Here is a 19,508-nt window from a genome sequence, read left to right on the forward strand (position 1 = left end):
ACACACACACACATACACACACACACACACACATCACCACCATACCAATTTAGGTATGTATATGAGTTTTTATATGCTTAGTAGTTCTGTAACAGTTTTCTAAATTAAACTTAAAATTTTGAAATTCAGTTTTGAACTATATTATACCAAGCCCTACTACAGCATCAATAATACACTAGATACGGCCTTACAAGGCTTTTAGGATTTATACTTTTATTAAGTAACTGAACTTCAAGTTAAAATAAAATTCACAAGTTGTGTTTATGAAGAGACTGCTCACTTTGTCTTTTTCCTCATAAACTCAAATGTCTAAAGGATCATAAGACTATTGTTAACACTGAGAAGCTATTTTAGTGAACCTATTCTGACAATAATAATTTCAGTATCTGAAAATATGCCTTCACGGGCAGGCACTACTGTAAGGAATGTAATCACATTTTCCAGTATCTCCTCGTCTTGGTTGGCATTGATGTAGTCAGGGCTAGAAGTAGGAATGTCATCTCTTTCTAGCTATTATATTGACATTTAGTTTTTATTATAGTATAAGCTGTTTAGGTTCCTCTTAGTTCAGAATTATGTTTGATGATTTCTAGAATATTCTCTCTCCAATGTGATTAAGAATGGAATGATCTTATGGCATTATCATTCTGACTTACAACATTCAATAAAAATGATAGTTGAAAAATAAATATTGAAAAGTCCACCGCTCTAAAAATAGTATTTTTTTCCTTCTTCTAAATGGCTGTTGATCAAAATAAAAATGGCCATGGGCTTATTTATTATTTAGTTTCCCCAAACTAATATTTTCCTTATTTATTATTTTATTGTAAATTGCTACTTGTTCAGCCACTTGACTTAATATTTTTGAAACTATAAAAATAAACATTTGCATGAGATGTATAATGTGAGTAACCTCAAAAAATTTCATTCTCTTTTAGAACATATTATTTAATATTTCTAGGTAAGCAGCTCTGTAATAGTATACAATTTTAACTTCTCAAGCCTTCTTGTATCATAAACAATGTGCAAATGGCTCTTTCCCCTTATTCCTCCCTGATTTTTATGGTCTTCACACAATTAAATCATCTTATCCATTAATTTCTAAAAGATGTTTATGAAACAATATGCGCATTGGCAGCAAAATCTACTGAGATTTGTGTCACCCACTGAATATAAAGTGCTGTGTTTTCACCTTTTCCAAGCAAAAGTAATAAACTTTTAGCCAAGTCATTCCTCCCACATCTTGTCTATTCCTGCAACTCTTACACAATGCAGAACTAAACATGTGACTCATCTAGGTCTATACGAGTCTCGCCCAGCTCAGTGGGGGTAAAAGTGAACTGGCTAGACAACAGGGGGTTCTCCATGCCATTTTCCTCACTGATGTGAAGGACAGTGTCTCCATGCTGTAGGAGAATGGATGTCTCCAGGCCTGTGAAGTCATCAGGGTCTGAGATTTGAGTAGAGAGAGGGCTGTGTGCTGCAGCACCTTGTACTTCTGGGTCCTCCTTCTTCTCTCCTTCTTCAGCAGGGAGGGTCTCACCCTATGATCAAAAAGGCCAAAATGTCATGGAAAGGTAAAAATGGGTTCCAGGGAATAGTAGCAAAAATGTTGTCTATCTATGCCCCAGCTGGTGTAGCTCAGTGGATTGAGTGCTGGCCCGTGAACCAAAAGGTCACTGGTTCGAATCCCAGTCTGGGCACATGCCTGGGTTGTGGGGTAGATCCCTGGCTGGGGGCATGTGAGAGACAACTACACATTGATCTTTGTCTCCCTTTCTTTCTGCCTTCCTTCCCCTCTCTCTAAATAAATAAATAAATAAATAAAATCTTTAAAATGTCGTCTATTTTTACTGGACAAGGAATGACAAGGTAAGTCCCAATTCTAGCCTACCTGTGTTATATGTAAGATCTTATACAGGCCCTTCCAACTTTCTAAGCCTCAGTTTTCTAACCTATTGCATGACCATCATATTTTCCCTGTTTACCTTGTAGACCATGAGGATAAACACTATAATACTGTTATGATGCTTTTTGACGATCAAAGACTACACAAATGTATATAGTAATATATTGCTCCTTAGCTTTCTTTAAATATTGCATGAGAAGAAAGTGGGATCTGTAGGAATTCATTTATAAAAATCAAAAGAAGAAAAAAATCAAAATAACAAAAAAAATCAAAACAATGAGGGAAAAGATCAAAACAAGAAGTTCCTCTCATCTTACAGGATACAGAAGGCCCTATATTTAAAGGCTGCATCTAAATTGGTAACTTTTTAAAAATTGAACTCTTTTTAAAACTATGTATTATATATGGTTTTCAGTGGTTATTTTAGCTGTGAAATATTTTCTCTTCAGTTTTTCATAATGAAGAATACCAAGACTTCTTTTTTTGTTGTTGTTGTTTCTTAAGTAAATATATTCCTGGCCATATACTTTACATAAACTTTCTTTTTCATTATCTTAGGACCATTGTCTGTCTGGCTAACAAAACATTACAGACCCAGACTTAAATTATATGTACTAAATTTGTACATCCAAGTGTATGTGAGACATAAGTACTGAGGGAGCAAGCCTTGACTGTTTCTCTAGTGCCCTCACCTGCCTGGGAGACAGGCTATGAAGATCAGCAGCAACAATGGCTGGGGAAGATGTGAGGACTGGTTTGTCCATTCCTTCTGGCTTCCTGGATGGGGCTGGGCTGCAGCCTTGTGGCTGGACTGTGGCAGGAAGTGTGTCTGTTGGGGCACCTCCTGGCTCTGGCTGAGCCTCAATGAAGGTCACAGATCGTTTCTGATCCGCTGTAGGTCAGAAGTAATGCAGTAAATAGAGGAAAAGGATGTAGTCAGTGCTCAATAATTAGTATTAACCCCGTGCCTCCTGGCTTTTCTTAGTAAAGACATTGCTGGTTTATTAATAAATGAAAGCATACTTGACTATTACGTACATATTTGGATTTCATCTTCTTATAGAAAGCAGGATTTAGGTAGAAAAATCATTGTTACATAAATGGCCTAAAAACAGGATTTGCATAGAGCATTAGGTGAACTTGGTCATCACTCCTAACAACTGCCAACAGGGCTTAAAAGTCCCTATTTTCTGTCATTTCTTTGTCTTCAGTAAGACTTATAACAAACCCCATTCCTGGCTTGGGTAAAGAAAACACAACCTTCTATAGTCAAATCTCATAGCATTCATAGTTTACCTCGGACTCTTCCATTTCTCTAGATTCTTGGGGGTAGGAATGGGGGTTGAGAAAGGTGAGAAGGAAATAAGGCACTAGAGTTTTCTGAGCAACTTTTCCCCTTATCCTAGGGCCTTCCCACGGCGGTGCTTATCTGCATGAGCTTCTGCAGGCCTTCCTGGCTGAGCTGTGCGGCATCGTGCCAATGGTATAATCAGCAGGAGCATGGAAGGTCTCACCAGATGGCTTCGTTTTAGGTTGAATGCTCCTCCGAGTGGTTGACAGCCGAGCCCCATGGCGATTTTTGGGTTCAGTCTGGGTCTTCTGACGTGACAGTAGAGGACGCCTTAGCTAAAGAAAATGGGGAGAATGAAGCTGGCAAAAGGGTCTAATTGCCTGGGAGAAAATACTGTGTCATAGGATTCTGACTATCATTTAATCCTTACTTTACGGGTTTCTCTTGACTCTTATGGTTGTTCCTTACATTTGTAGCTGGTAACCTTCTTTCTGCATGTTTAAATATAAGTATCTGATCTGGCATCCCTTCTAACCAATTCTATCTCCTCAGAACGTTAACATAATTTAAAACAGCCCATGTGAGAATGTTAGTGAATTTTAAGATACAGGACTAGTATGTATTGCTTACAGATCAGGCTTTGTTCATCTAAAAATTGCAGTTGTACCTATGCAACCTCTTGAAGGGGAGACTGATGAAAAAAACCTCAGATACTGGGGAAGTATCTGGTATCCAAATCAATGCTGGGATGCTCCCATCAAAGTAACAGTGCAAAGGCTCATTTTGATTTTTATTTAGCAAGTAATGTAAAGGAAGCCCACCTAAGGAAACTCATAGAGATAATCTTTACTTTGCTTTCAGTTTTAACTGGAATCATTAATCTTGAAGTGAGGAAGAAAGGACAGTTATGTCTATGCCTTTAAACAAAAATCAGTTTTATAACAAATCTTCCTCAGTCATTAAATTTGTCTGGGAAAGAAAGTTCTGGATAGGGAACAAATGGAAGTATATAGGCTTACTTATTTAACTTAAGTAATGAGCTTTGCTAATATGAGCTCAAACAGAAGCTAAAAACTCTCAGATTGCTCAAATACTTACCATGTTTTAAATTTGCTGTCTACTGCTTATTTTGGGTGGGGAGAAGGCAAAACATAATCTTAATATACATGGTCACTCAAAACTGAATAGAACTTTCACTTCATGGGCAAACTCTGCTGTCCTTTCCAGGTCTGCTTACCTGCCTCAGGCCCCTTTTCCTCCCCAGCGGCTGCTGAATGAGGAGGTTCTGTTGGCCCGGTTCACTCTGCACACTTGCCACCCTGTCAAGCACCAACAGTGTTAGTGCACCTGGACAAGTACAGAAGACTATCGTCTGGTGAGTGTTAGCCCAGATCACTTATGTGAAACGGTCGCTTCAAAGATACCATTATCTTTGAAGGAAGGTTGGGAAAGAACCCCTGAGATGGGAGTTTTCAAAGGTTTGGGAGGGAGGATGAGGCCTTGGAGCCCCAAGCTGCCAAAATTGAGATTCTGTTTTCAGTCGCAGATGCCATATCTATCACTCAGCAAAACATCGGTTTGAATACACCCCTGGTTTAGAAACCACCAAAAGGTTTAAGATGTCATATTCTAATCTCAATTTTTTTTTCCAAGGGGAGGGTAAAAGGCGGTGACAAACACACACAAACAACTCTACCACATGGATGGGAACACCTTTTTAAAAATTTCCATTTAAATGATAGTAAGATGGACGAATATCAAACACATCAGACACAGAATCCATTTGGGTGAAGGGGCACATTCAACACATGTTTGCAGCCTGAAGTCTCTGTGACTATGAGTAAATGAATAGTCACATAGGCAGATAAATTTTTTTTAATTGTTTTAGATTTAAAAGGCTGACAAAGTAATTCATCAGTCAGTAGAACTCAGAAGAGTAATTATTAATGTCAGGTAGCTGCACTCAAATATATTATGCAATTTATAAAAGCAACAACCTGCTCCCCCCAAATTTGCTGTGTATGTGTGTATTTTATGTGCAAAATGACTTCTGGCAGTGGTCACTATTTTAGTGTTGGGTGAAGCTGAAAATACTGTCATGGGCCCATGATCCTTTTTCATTCTGCATGCACGTGTAATAGGTGTTTATAATGGGAGTGGGGGTGAAAAAAGGAAATGTTTTGTGCCCCAGGGAACGTTGTAATTCTGTGGATGATGCCAATGTGATTATTTGCTTAATGGGTAATTAATTTCTGCTTTGCCTTTGCAAAAGGAGAGTCATCTACGAATAGTTTTTAGAGTAAAATATTCCACAGAGGAATCCGGAGTTAGCAACTGTCCAGGAAAAAGAGAGAAAAATTATACTCATTTATTCTCAGTTTTTAAAAAATGAGCTATCTAAAAATCTTGCTGCAGTTGTAGGGAGATAAACTGGTGGCAAGATGGACAGTCAGACGTTTCTCCTGTTGTGTTAACAACTGGTTAATCATGACATGGGTGACAAAGGCACATCTGCCATTTTTAAAAAGTTTTATATTTCCACCAGAAGGAAATGAATGATTCCCAGATGGAGCTTATCAAAGTTTTTATGAAATAAGGTTGTAACTATATCATATTTATACCAGTTGGAATAGATAATACAAAATTCCATAAGGAGTCCCCCAAGCAGATGTTTTTAAAACTTTCTTATTCTCCTAAATAGCAAGTTCAAAAGAGCAAAGTACATTAATTTTATATATATATGACCTTGTAACATATATGACCTTTTTATGAGGACAGAAAATTACTCTGAGGGAAGAATGAAATAAATTCTGATAAGCAATCCAGACTGTGTTTCAAATGACATCTCCTTATTAATTATATATCTTAACATGTGTCTTAAATTGGAAAGAGTATTCAATTACCACACACACAGAAATAGAAACAAGTTTCTCCCAAATACCAAGCAAAGCTTTCATTGGAATGGATTCTTCATTGACATCTAAATGTTACCTCAGTTCCCTTAGCCGTAAAGGGAGGTTAATACTTACCACCTACCTCCCATTAAGGTAAAGAAAAGAAGTTAGTTGATGTAAGATGGTTTGAACATGGAAAGTAATGTTTATAGCATGCTTCCTTGTTTTACATTTGATATTTGTATTGAGTTTATTGCTTTTAGAACACTAAAAGGAAGTGGGTAATACAATGTTTTGATAATAATTGGGCAGAGAAAATGAAATTGAGGCAGTCCATTTGTCTCTATTTATTCAGTAATCTGAGATTGTGAGGAAAAAATGGTGCAAGAAAAGAAATACATGTTACTCAGAGAGTGTTAAATGTCAAAACATAATGGTAATTTCATGATGATGATTCTAAGGGAGGATCATAATAAGCATCAAAATTTTCTCTATGGATAGAGAGGCTTATTCCTAAGAAATAGATCAAGTTTATAGTTTCAGTAATTAGCTGTTCTATGTAAATGATATAGCATTTCATCAATGGAATGCACACATCAAAGATGAATTTATAGAACATATCCTCAACAATATATCCCAGCTAAATTCTTCCTAAAAATGTGGTGTTAATATTTATATTTGGGACATTAAAATCTGGCTTAACTGTGTGCAGTTAGGACACATTTCTAATAAACAGCCAGAGGAATTAATAATGAAAGTTATTTATGCAGAACATGTTTCTTTTTCTCAAGTCTATATTAAACTGGAGTGACATATAAAAAGTAGTTTCAGTTTAGCTTCTTTCTACATCATGTAACATTGCAGTCACCTATAAGATTTGCAATGTGTGATCATAGGTGTGTAATCCTAAAACTAACCAAGAAAAGAATAAGGTGTTGGCCCTACGCTGCTCTCTATAGAAACCCGGCTTCCTGAAATTTTTAATCTTGGAAATGAGAAATGACTCATTTCTACTGTTCCCCTAAATAAAAGAGCAAAACAATAGGGATAAAAGCAAATAAAACTTTCTAAGTCAAAGCTAAAATCATCCTTTGTCTTTTTGAGTGACTGAAAAATACTACAATGGCAAACCATAGCATGATCCGGATTTTAGAGAAACCCATGTACTTGGGGCTTAGCAGAACTGGTGTGACTCGACTGTCTACGAAAAAAACCCCACCTTACTCAAAAGGGAAAGAAGTCATTTATAAGCTAGGGAAATTTAGATAATGCTAGAAGGACAATTCTGGCACAAATTATCACTTTCCCCTTGTTTCAGCATGATGGCTGGATGGTGGTGTGCAAATATGTATGTATTTTCTAATGGTATTTCTTAAAGGATAGGCAAACAAGGGGTCATTCAGTAATACAATAAAAAATTCATAGCACTCATCTCAAATTACAAAAAAAGTGTATGGATTGAAATATATTTCAAAAATCAGAAATTTAAGTGGAAGCCCTGGGTGAGGAGACTGGCACACAGGAAATGAAGTAGTATTTTCACTGCCTTTATCTGCATTTTTAGTTTTGGTTTCAGTGTGGTTAGAGAAATCTCGAGGTGGAATGCAGGACACATAGCATACCCATTTACCCTGAATAATTGCCTGTGATGGGAATGAATAAAACCAGAACCAAAGGAGCCATAAAGCACTTGCAGAGAACAAGGAGTTTAAGAGCAGACAAATCCTGCTTTTGCCTTTCCCAATAAAATATTATTGTTTAAAATTTACTCAGCCTCCACAACATCCAAGAAAATGTGTTTTAAATACCACAGAATTTAGAGATAAGAGGCTAGAATCAGATTAAAAAGGGACAATAATCTGGATCTTAGATGTCACACAAGAACCGATTTAGCAATGACAAAGTATGTAAAAGGGCTGTTTTAATTTTTTTGGTCCTTTGAGAGCACTTGCCAAATTTTTATACTTTGAAAATGTGGATGATCATGAAATAGGTCCTACTAAATAGGTTATTTTTATTTTGTCTCACCTGGACTATGTATCTTGTTCAAACTTGAATCACATTCTTATTTTCCACTGTGATTAAAAGTATCTTTATGGGATCAAATAGGGATCAAATAGTATTATAAACTCTTTTTTTAAAAAATTAGAGTTGGTTGTCAGTTTTTGCCATTCAAGATGTTCTAACACATCCAAACAAAATCTGATTCACAAGTATAAACATCCAGGCTTGAGTGCTTAACTAACCTTTTACATGTCTATATTTTTCTGGAGAAAGACTATTGTCCATGGTGTGTGTATTTGGGGGTGGGCACAGGGAGGGAACATCTAAGAGCAACATTCTTAACATAAGAGAATTCTTCCATAGAATACTATTTCAATGTATTAATTTCTGAAAAAGAATCTTTTCTGCATAGGCTAGCGCTTCTAACAGGTTGATATTTCTTGTCAGGAATCTTTAAAATAAATCAGTTAGCACAGGTTTAATCCTAGCAGAACTTTTCAAAAGATTTGCATAATTGTTATTTTTTCCCATCTATATTCATGATCAGGTTATCTGGTCTCTTCCCCACTGAGCATTCAGAACCAACTTGCTCATTTTGCTTAAAACAAGTGTTCTTTCAAAAGCAAATCTCCAGAAAAATTAACCAAAATATGAGGGCTGGAGAGAAGAGCTGGGGTTATTACTCTCCCTTAGTCATGCTTCCTGGTATTTTCTAAGCTTTGGTGCCAGATTTTCCTTCGAACTACTTTGAGTGTATTTTGGGTCCTGAATGCTTTGGTGTGTGCTAAACATGACTTACATTATTAATACCTTACTGATCTTTAGGATTTTGACAGTCTGCAGCATAAGGAAGCTTCATGCCCAAATTAAGAAGGCCTGTAAACCAACTATAACAAATATATATCCTATTTTATAAACCCACCTCTTAGTAACTGCCAGAAGTTCCTCTCCTCCAAAGAGAACTTGGTGATGATGAAGTTCAAGAGATACGAATTGCAGTGTATGGCAAAGGTGGATGTGCTACTGGCTAGTGGAATGCCTTTGCTCTAATAGAATTAGTCAGAATCCAAAGGGAATGCCTCATCTTCTAGTTTCTTAATGACCACAACTGAAGTTCAGGGTGACTGGTGGCACCCAGAACTAAAAATCAACAGTTACAGGAACAACAGGTCAGCAATAGTTGACCTAAAACAATCATCAAAGTCCTGACATGACTAATTCAATTGCAGATAAAATCTACAGCTTTGGCTCTGAACCAGTCTCACGTACCAAGACTTTTGATTTATTCCCATTGACACTGAACCCAGGCGGGCTGGATTGGGTTAGAGAACTCCAAATCAGTCATTTGAACCCTGAGCCTGCCAGAGAGGGCCAAATCCATCGGAGAGTTTCTAATAATCTATTCAAACTCCTGTCGTTTCTCATCAACCCTGGACAAATATTTTAGTTAGCAGGAACAGAGTTCAGCCTAAGTAGAAAAGCCCTCAGACAGAATTGGCCAAATGGAAGGTTAACTTAACACTTTCTCCTCTTAGGAGGATGTTGAAATTATCTTCTAACCAAGGTTCTCTTGTAATGTAATATTAAGTATTTAATAAATGAATTCTTTGAAAGCAGTGGTCAAGGTGCTAGACTTGGCTCTGATCTCTTTAATTGCTGTGAACAATGAAAGGAAACCATCCTGAGGACTATTTGTTCTTCCTCTTCCCCAAAGCTCTTGATAGTGGAATTAAGTCTGCACTCTGTGGCACGTCCACATTTACCACCAATAAGAGACTGATCTGTCAAGTCAAGGGCTCGCAAACACAAATGAATGTCATGAATTATGGGTCCAGTGAAAGAAAAAAGATACACCTGATGATAGATGAAATTTCCCATTTTCAATCTTAGAAGAAAATGTGAAATCTGAACAAGATGCAAAGAAAACAGAGGACAACCTGTCACAGGAACGGCCTCTCAACATTTCCTCATCTTTGTGACAAAGCAATAAACACGGAGAGATTGTATTCACTCAATAATGTAAACCTGAAAGAGAAGGTTTTCTCTTGAGATGGAACAAAGGCACTCTTAGAATGAACAAGAAGCATTACCCCTAATGAGGATTAGTTGAGAGGTGTGAATCAACAGCACAAGATTAGGAATGTTTGACGTGGTTTATCTGAGTGTTAAAGGTGCAGTCCCCCTTTCTGAAGTTTTAAACCAGTAGCCAAGACATTATATTGTTTGCACCATAAGACTTCTCTTACTTACCAAGAAATGTTTATATCTGCTATTTCATGGCAAGCTTTGGAGTCATCTTTGTGCCAGGACAGACATTCTTTATGTAAGTGTTGTTTGAACAAGCTACTGTGATAGCATGCCACATAGCACGCGTCCAAGAGAGGGCACTACATAAACTGTATTTATACTGCTACTCTTAGTATAACATTGTTGTTTCCTCACCATGGATAGCATTGGCTAAAAGGCCTGTCTTGGTTTAATAAGTTGGTTCCTGATGATGGGGAGTTGTATTAACTGGCTTCTGAACAATATTTCTTAAGGAATATCAGTGTGAGAGGGAATGATTAGATGGGATAAATTTAACATTTGGCATATGAAACATTTTAGATGTCCGTGGGCCAGGCCCCTAAAAGAATTCCACAGGTTTTTCTTTTTTAGTAAGAGTTTTAGGCCATTTGTGACTGAGCTCTGAAGCTGAAAATGAAGGAGGCTACACCTTTGACTTCCAGGCTTGTGTGTTCATGAGCAACAAAGGGCAAGAAATGGAAATAGATATCAAGACGGGGCGAGAGGAGACAGAGAGACAGAGGAGACAGGGAACAGCTAGTTTCCCAGCACAGACACCAATAGACAGGTAGCATTGACACTGTACCTAGAGAGGCTGCCCTCAGCGGCCAGGCCCTGGGAGTCATCGAGGACATTAGGTTCACTGCAGGAGGGGTAGGGAGATGAAGCATTTAGGGAAAGAAAATGCAAACAAATAAAAGAAAAAGAAAAAAAGGCATGCAATTTTCTGCTTCTGAGAACCAAAAATAAATAAATAAATTTAACAGAACAAGGAAGGAAAAGGAGACAGTCAACCATTTCACCTTGTGCTGGGTTTGTCAAGACATAGGACTCAAGGCAACGGGGGAGGAGGGACTTTGGATGAATAGGACTCTGAGAGGAGTGACCTATTTATTGGTCAAGAGTTGGGGCTTAAAATGAGCTCCAAATGGGAACAGGAGCTCTGAAATGCATTTCAGAATGAGTCTGTACAAGATGGAACTATCATTCCTTTGGTAACCATTTGGCTGGGTGGTTATTATTTTTAACCTGTCTTATGTACATGATGTTTCATTGAGCAGCATCCTGCTTCTTTCTTGCGTGTTGTGACATTATCACACAGAAACCACTTACCATGAACTGTCACAACCAAACTGTTGGAACTGATGCCATTAAGAAAAGCAAAGAACGAATCCAACTTCCACTGCTAATTTTGCAATGAAAATGTAAGTAAACAAATGGAAGGGAGGTAACCCTGGAAACTTTGCATGGAACTCCATTTACCTCCTTACTCCATCCTCTAGTGACTGAATTGTAAAAGGCAAAAGAAGAAACCTGTCAGATTGGTGAAAGAATAATTAAATTATTGATTGATTTATTGGGATGCGGTTGGTGTTGGGATTTGTGAACAGGAACTGTGTAATGCTTTATCTTTCTTTCCTTCATGGCCTAGCACTGAACTGATAAGCAGCCATGAAGCTCTCAGTAAATCTTTGTTAAACCATCTAGAAAACTAAAAACTGGAGTGCCTGCCCCCAGAGAATCATTTAATCTAACACAATGTAAAAATAGCCTCTCCCTAGAAAGAGGATCTCTTTCCCTAATGCACGCAGACATTATTACCTTCACTAACCTTCCAAAACATGACTGAAGCTCAAAGGGTTTAACTGTATTATTTTTTCCTGATTTCTAGTATATCTCTAATAGAACAAATTTTCTCCCAGGAAATGAGTTAACCCAAAATGGGTATGTACAAGGGGAATTTATGGCCTGGTTATTTTAGCTAAATAACAAACAAGAACAACAAAAACTCTACTTTAAATTCCTACAATTCCCTAATTTATAAAAAACTTTTAAATGAATTGCTAGATAGTTTTATTTTATTCTTAATGGAAACTTGCACATTGCTAACAATTAAAAAGATATTGATAGTTACCAATATTAACTGCTTACATGTCTTCGTATCTTTTTTTAGGGCATTTTATAGTTTGGCTCTGATTTTGTTCACGTATTTTATTATAAGACTTCTTTTTCAAAGGTAAATTACCAAATGGTAGATAAAACAACCTCTTGCAAGGATAGTAACTCTTATATATTATCAATTTTTATAATAATTAAGTAGTACATAAAATATTTACAAGTATATAATTTACTTATTAATATTTTATCATTTTCCCTTATGTTTTGATATTATCCAAAATTAGATTTTGTTTTACAAATTTTATTTCACCGATTTATATTTGCTAAAGGATTTGGGTACAAGTAAATTATTTCTGCATATAAGCTAATTTTATCTGAATATTGTAATGTGCCCTGAGTTTTATTATTTTTCATGTATAAATTATACCCCATAGGATCTATGGGTATTAAGCACGAGCAACAAACAAGAAAAAAAACACAAATAAGGTAATTCTTTGAAAGAATTCAGTTCCTCAAGTAAAAATATAACTGGCTCTGAAATAGATAATATTTTGACTCTTGTCAGATTATTTTTTACATATATGTATATAAGATGTTTTTACTGTATATTCTTAGGAAGCAGAGAACACTAAAGAAAATGTTTTAAAGGGTTTAGTCATGGAATTATGAACCTATAGGTAGAGAAGTTACTTCACGATCATTTTAGCTAACCTCTTCATTTCATGGAGAAGAAAACTGCGGGCTCTTGATCACACATAGTGGCATAAGTCCGTTGCTGTTTGGCTGAGTCTCATTACCTCCAACCAAATATCAATGGCATACCAGAAGTCTAAACTTTACCAGATATATCAAGCTAGTCTTATACACTTGCCAGGTACTCATTATTAACTTAGCTAATTATATATCTGATATATGAGAATGTCATTTGAAAGAAGACCATGCATCTATTTATGGAAAATCTTTAAGGAGAAACAAATGCTCAGATCAGGAATTGAGATCCCTTCTACTGCCCTGGCTCAGAAAATTCTCTTCTAATTGTTGCTCGTACCAATCCTGGTTGAAAAGTCCTTTGTTGAATGGTCTACTTAAAAACATTGATTGTTTGCTTCCCTTTCAGCCTTTTCAGAATAACAGGGATGAGTTTTTAGACTACCTTTCCCCCAAAGACAGAGTATAAGATATCCATGGCTCTTTACCTTTGGCTAGGTAACATGCCCACCTCAGCCTGAGGTGCAGACGTGCTAGAGACGTGGCTGGAGAACCTCCGCCTTCCAATGGCACTCAGGAGGTAAGCTTCTTGTTCACTTACCACACTGGGCATGCTTACAGAGTCATCTGAAAGGGGCAGAAGAATGGAGTGTTATAAAGCTGTGTCATTGATCAGGAAACCCAAGAACAAATGTGTATGCCGGTTCCATCTTTGGCTCAGATACAACCTTATGGCAGCCTCTAAAGCAAAATTATCATTTGTTCCTTTGTACAGATTAAAAACTAAGACATGGGGATCTCAAGGAACATTTTCCCTATTTGCATAAAAACTGAGACCTGAAAGCTTAGCCTCTAGAGTTACTGAACATCGTTGCCTTGGGAATGTAAGTAGAACTGCAAGGTAAAGGGACTGCTCGCTTCATTTGGGTGACGGAAACACAGGCGGTAAAGCTTTGTGACAGTATCTCTGCCTTGAAAGAAAGACCTTTAGGTTCTTAGTTTTTAATCTGTAAAAAGGGATAAATTATAATTCTTCACATCCACACATCTCCCACTTTTGAACAGTCTTCCTGAAATAAATATAAACTTCTTGTCTGTTTTTACAAGATTATTTGTGAAAGTTAAGGGGCAGCTGCAATTTAAAGGTTTCAGAAAAGTTGGACTATAATTTTTTAAACATTCCAGGAGTAGTTCAATAAGGGACTTTGTTATTGAAAGAGTCAAGTACATTTCTTTGGTGTTCAAATACTACATTCAGTACATTTAATGATTTTTAGACTGCTGATGGAAAGGATATTTCAGATACTTTTTGGGAAATATTTTTGCAAACCTGAAAGTTAATAAATAAATGCTAATTTTAACCTAAATTTTTAAGTTTTAAGCATGTAGTCTTTCTCCATAAAAGCAGAAATCAATGTATTCGAATCTATATGAAGGTTAACTTCAGCACAGTATTTGTGACAAAGCGACCTCATTCTAAGTGAGCTAATGCTTGCCACTGAATGGTAAACATATTTTGTTCAACATAGGGTTTTGGTGAATTTCTTCTACCATCTAAGATCATCTGGCATCGCTTATTTAAAATACCCTGAGTGGCCATATTTCTAATGGAACTTATTTCAAAACAAGACAGTGAATATGAGAAGTGCTAGAAATTTTAATTCACCCTTCAGTGACTGGCTTGAAGTTGCTCTTGGTTAGAGAATGGTATTTTGTTTTTAGGTGCATATATGGAGAAACAAACAAGTAAATGTGCCTTAAAAGTCATGAAAAACACAGTGGGGTAGAGTAAGCTATTCAAAAACCTTTCCAGATCTCATTGATTCCCTCCCCTCCTCTTTTTCAAACTCCTGTATCACTCAGCACTCACTCCCTCAATATTTGTTAGGTGATTAATCATGGGCTGCCCTCCATTCACTCTTCTGTTAAACATTCTTTATAGAAAACATCTGTCATTTCCACAAGACCTCTAAAATCGTAGAGGTCAGAGAACGTTTCTTTCCCATACTTTATTGTTCCTCATCTTGATTCTGCTATGTCTTAATAAAGGTTTGATAATTAAATGGGAAGATAGTTTACTTCAAAGCACACAACCATCTAGCTTTTATACCCCACCTCATAGAAATTAATACACATTCACATCACGATCACACTACAACATTTGTTTGCAACCCTGTTTTCACTGGGATGGTTGTGATGTCTGAGAGCAGAATATTAGCAAAAAGTTGCATGCTTGTCAGTGTATGAGCATTGGCATTTGGTTAATGTTCCCTCTGTTTAGGTCTTCTTTACTTTCCCCCCTAGCTCCTTCTTATTGCCTAGGTCATCTACTTAATTATTAGTTTACCTGAAAAATATATTTAGCTCTACTAAAGATAAGCTGTATCATTTTTCCATCATTTAAAAAACTGCTGAGAGACTACTTCAAGCATTAAAGGAAAACAAATATTACTTTAAGTTCTGAACTATTACTAGGACTTAACAAATATTAAAATTGCTGATCCTTATCACTCTCATTTTGTTTTCTTGGTTTTTTTTTCCAAAATGTTTTAAGATTTTCCTAATTATAATTTTAGGGGTATTTCCATAAGCAGTGATCAGGGTGATTTAGAAACAAGTATGTCTGTAGGTTGTGTGCAGAACAATATGATTATCGTTTGTTACCTGATTTACCGTGAAACTAAGTCTGGTAACATTGCTGCTATGTATTTTGACAACGCATTCCTTTCTTTCCCTCTCCTACATATCCAGCTCTAGTAGGGTATGAAAATACTTTCATTCATCTTAGTTCATTAAAATTCTAACCTCAACTCCCATTTCCTCTATTTAATTTAGTTCATAGTGGGTCTTTTTGTTGTAGTTTTGTATGAAGGGGCTCTGAGTGAAGATTTAGATTCTGTTTTCATTGTGTGTGCGTGTTCACTACCACAAGACAAGTCTCCTACCATCATCATCTCTCCCCTCTCTCCCCTCTTCTACCTCCCCATCCCCCCCTTTATTTCTGCTAATCACCATGTTGTTGTCTATATCTAGAAGTTTATTTTATTTTGTTTTATTTTATTTATTTTATTTTAATTTAATTTTATTTTATTTTTGCTTAATGCCTTCACCTGTTTTCATTCTAAAGGTATTGACAACCTACTTTGCTATAAATGTTATATCGGAGCGTTTAGAAGACACTTGGGAGATAGTAAGATATTTTTAAAACATTAAATAACAGTGGTATTTAATGGAACTGTTCACCTTTTACTTTTTAAAACGTGCTCCTATTCATTTGCTGTACATCTAAAACTACCACAGAGTTATACTGAATAAAAAATATATTAAAAATATATTTAAAAAATAAAAAACAAAAATGAAAAAACTCTATTCCTACAAAGTACCCTCATTTCCTAACACCAAGTCTTAAGCACGTGCGTTCAAAGCTCCGGGGCCGCTTCCATCACGGGGCCACACTTGCCTCCCTTTGGGTTCGATTCCTTCCAAACAGCCTGCTGGATCATGTACTAGACAGGCTAGGCGCTGGTCCTTTCTAAGTCCTCACTTTTCCTTGTCCAAAAGGGTCATGTAAAGGGCTCAACCCTCTAAGCACAATGGCCAGGAGAGAGGGGAAAAAATGTTTACCTTCTTTACTTAAATGCACCTTAAATGACAGTTCATGGAAAAGGTTGAATATGTAAGCTCAAAGCAAAGGTTTACTTTTGGCCTGAATTCCTCCCAAATGACCAAGGATTTCAAGAAACTTATAGAAAAACAAGCTGTGGAAATCATGGAATCAGCCACAATTCCTTTTGAAATCCTTTTTGTAAAAATGACCAGGGCATCAGAACTGGAAAGGGTTGGAAAGTCAGAAACCCTGCGAGGCCCCCATTCGCACGGCCAAGCTGTGTCACACCGCCAGCTCCCTGCGGTCAGATTCTGTGGGGTGACCTACTTTCCTCATCCTCCTCATCAGTCCGACTCAGGGTGTCCTGCGAAGCCTGCTGGGAGGGCTCACTGTCCTGCTCCCAGACGGTGCCGGTGCCCGTGTTGGAGCGGGACATGGTGGCCAGGCTCAGGCGGTAAGCCGAGGTGGAGGTGCCCACGGTACTGATGGACGTCTTCCCTTGGTAGGCTACGGGGATGAGAGACCGAGGAAATCCATGGTGAGGATCTTGGAAACAAGTGTTTGCTTCAAACTCCTCCCTGACCACTTGCATTTTTTAAAGAAAGGTCAGTTAAATGTTGTGTCCCAGATAAATGACCTTCAGGACAAAGTAGCCAATGGAAGTGAGAATGTATTCTTTTTAAGAAAAATAAAAAAATAAAAAAATGATATACTTGTAAATTGAACGGTTTCCTTATGGGACCATGAAGTTTCTAGCAATGTAAAATGCTTTGACATTGCTTCCTCTCTCATTGCTTTTCAATTTCATTTTCTGAGCCTGATAGAATGCAAATTCATTTTGATGTGAATTGTAGCTCCCAACTTGACAGATTTTGCTGAGAAATATATCTCACATGACACAAACATACAAAGGTAATATATGCATTGTCTGATAGAAATTTCACAATCAAAATCAGAATACATAATCAAAACTGTTCTCTCTTTCTTTTCCAAGGAAATTACAATTTATAAAATACCCCCTAGGTTCTATGTCAGATTACTTTATTATAAAGCAGGATATCTGAATGGCTCTGTGGAAATCTCACTGATTGTATTTGTCAGAACTTTTGTATTCAATACTTTGCAAGCAAAAATAAAAGGGAAACGATGTGCCTGTAATATTCTATTTATGGGTAATGACTGCCCTCTAATGGCAGATAACTTATTTTCCTTTCTTGGCAATCTGCTGTTCATCGTTATTATAAAAAGTAAACAATGTCTTCCCAAAGAAAATCTTTTGAATAATGTAAAGAAAGCATCTCCTAGCCTGCCAGTTCTGATTCAATCCTCTCTCCCTCCAATTTGTGAAAAGCTAAAGGCTTTATAACCAATCATGCAGACCTTGTTTTAAGTCCGCTCGCTGTTGTCACTGTCATGTAAGTTACTTATCTCCTGTTGAATCTGTTTCCTCATGGTATAAGTGGACTCCGAGTTATGACCTTGCAGGTATTTATGTGGATTAAACGAAATAGCATCTATGAATCAACCTACCATATAATAGATGCTCAATGAATGCAAGTGGTCCTTCTCCATTTCTCCTTTTCAAAAGGGAAATGAAGACTTTAAAATGCTCTTTTTCACAGTTAAATATTCAAGAAAGAGCTTAACTACTGAAATGAAGATTGCAAAAATGTTTTAAAGGGAGTTAAATTAAACTTACCTAATACCCCCTTGATTTTTTTGTTGTTGTTGTTGGCAATGATCCGATGGTCAAATATACCAGTGTACTGAAATGGCTAACGCATGCATGGTTCCAAAAAGAGCCTCGACAGGAACAGTGGCATTCCTTATAAGCTGTGAATGCCATTAGTCAAACAAATTAAGAAAACAACATACACACTCACCTGACCCACTGTGAACTGCCTCTTTGAGAATTTTTAGTTCATTGTTGAACTCGGCAATGAGGGAGCTCTTACACAGAGGGCGTGGAATGAAGCGCCGCTCCAGCTGGTCTGCAATATGTTGCCGGGCAGAAAGTTCTTCATGATTCTCTGCTGGTTGGGCCAGAAGCTGAAAGGGAGGTGGAGATTCTCAGCATCTCCGTCCTCATCTGTAAAGTGGGCTCATTATTGTATCCATTTTATAGCTGGTTGTGAGGATTAAATAGGGTAATCCATAAGAAGTTTTTAGAACAGTGCTTTATACAGATAGTGCTTAAGAAATACATTGCTTTGAATCACTGTCACAGGAAATCGAGGCATGAAAAGAATACAAGGGGAAAAAAACAGAATAAAAGAACAAAATGACATAGAACACTGAGTGGCTCAGAAGAAAAACATGAGATGCATTAACTACCCCATCTTTCTCTTGTTTATTTTAAATCAGATTTCAGTCAAGCCACTGAAGAAAGAGCATTCTCCAGATCACTCCACTGAGTCGATCTTTTCTGCCAGGGTCGGGGAGAGGGCGTGTGATGAGTGGGGAGAAGACAAAGTTCTACAGCCTAGACTGTGAAGCGACTTCTTACAAGAAATTTTATCCCATGGGATACATTATTAAGCTGTTTCCTCATCAAGCCTATTAGCAGGCCCTGCTCAGTAGCTATAGCACGTCCCACGAACATTGCTGCTGCAATCCTGCCTTACCCGGGACAGCAGCGCATGCGTGGGGCTTGCACTTATAGGAGAAGCACACAGCGCACCTTGCACTGGATGAACGGGCGCAAGAGCACGAAGATGGGGATTCGGGTCCGCACGATGAAGTCAAGGAAGTCCCACAGGGCCAGGCCTCCCACCTTGCGCAGGGCCATCTCCTTCACCTGGAGGCTCAGCCAGTACCACTGGCTTCCCAGCTGCCGCTCAAAGCAGACGAGAATCACCTTCAGAGCTTCGCAGCAGAAAGAGAGAAGAGTGAGCCCGCAGTCTTGGGTTT

At 37.5% G+C, this 19,508-nt stretch overlaps 1 protein-coding gene across 1 annotated transcript in view; it reads right to left on the minus strand.

The window, feature by feature from the left end:
• Positions 1-907: 907 nt before the first annotated feature.
• The window catches only part of UNC80 (unc-80 homolog, NALCN channel complex subunit), a 180,644-nt gene continuing 162,043 nt past the window's right edge, over positions 908-19,508 (minus strand). Inside the window, exons 57-65 of the mRNA XM_054585709.1 lie at positions 19,279-19,463; positions 18,482-18,647; positions 16,926-17,105; positions 13,480-13,618; positions 10,971-11,027; positions 4,438-4,519; positions 3,424-3,535; positions 2,602-2,801; positions 908-1,544 (exon numbers count right to left, since the gene is read on the minus strand). Coding sequence (XP_054441684.1) covers positions 1,278-1,544; positions 2,602-2,801; positions 3,424-3,535; positions 4,438-4,519; positions 10,971-11,027; positions 13,480-13,618; positions 16,926-17,105; positions 18,482-18,647; positions 19,279-19,463 — 1,388 coding nt within the window. The 3' untranslated portion in view covers positions 908-1,277. The remainder of the gene's footprint in view (positions 1,545-2,601; positions 2,802-3,423; positions 3,536-4,437; positions 4,520-10,970; positions 11,028-13,479; positions 13,619-16,925; positions 17,106-18,481; positions 18,648-19,278; positions 19,464-19,508) is intronic.

This window comes from Pteronotus mesoamericanus, unplaced genomic scaffold (genome assembly GCF_021234165.1).
Source record: "Pteronotus mesoamericanus isolate MK-2021 breed Mesoamerican mustached bat unplaced genomic scaffold, CSHL_Meso_final contig_90, whole genome shotgun sequence".
NCBI lineage: Eukaryota > Metazoa > Chordata > Mammalia > Chiroptera > Mormoopidae > Pteronotus > Pteronotus mesoamericanus.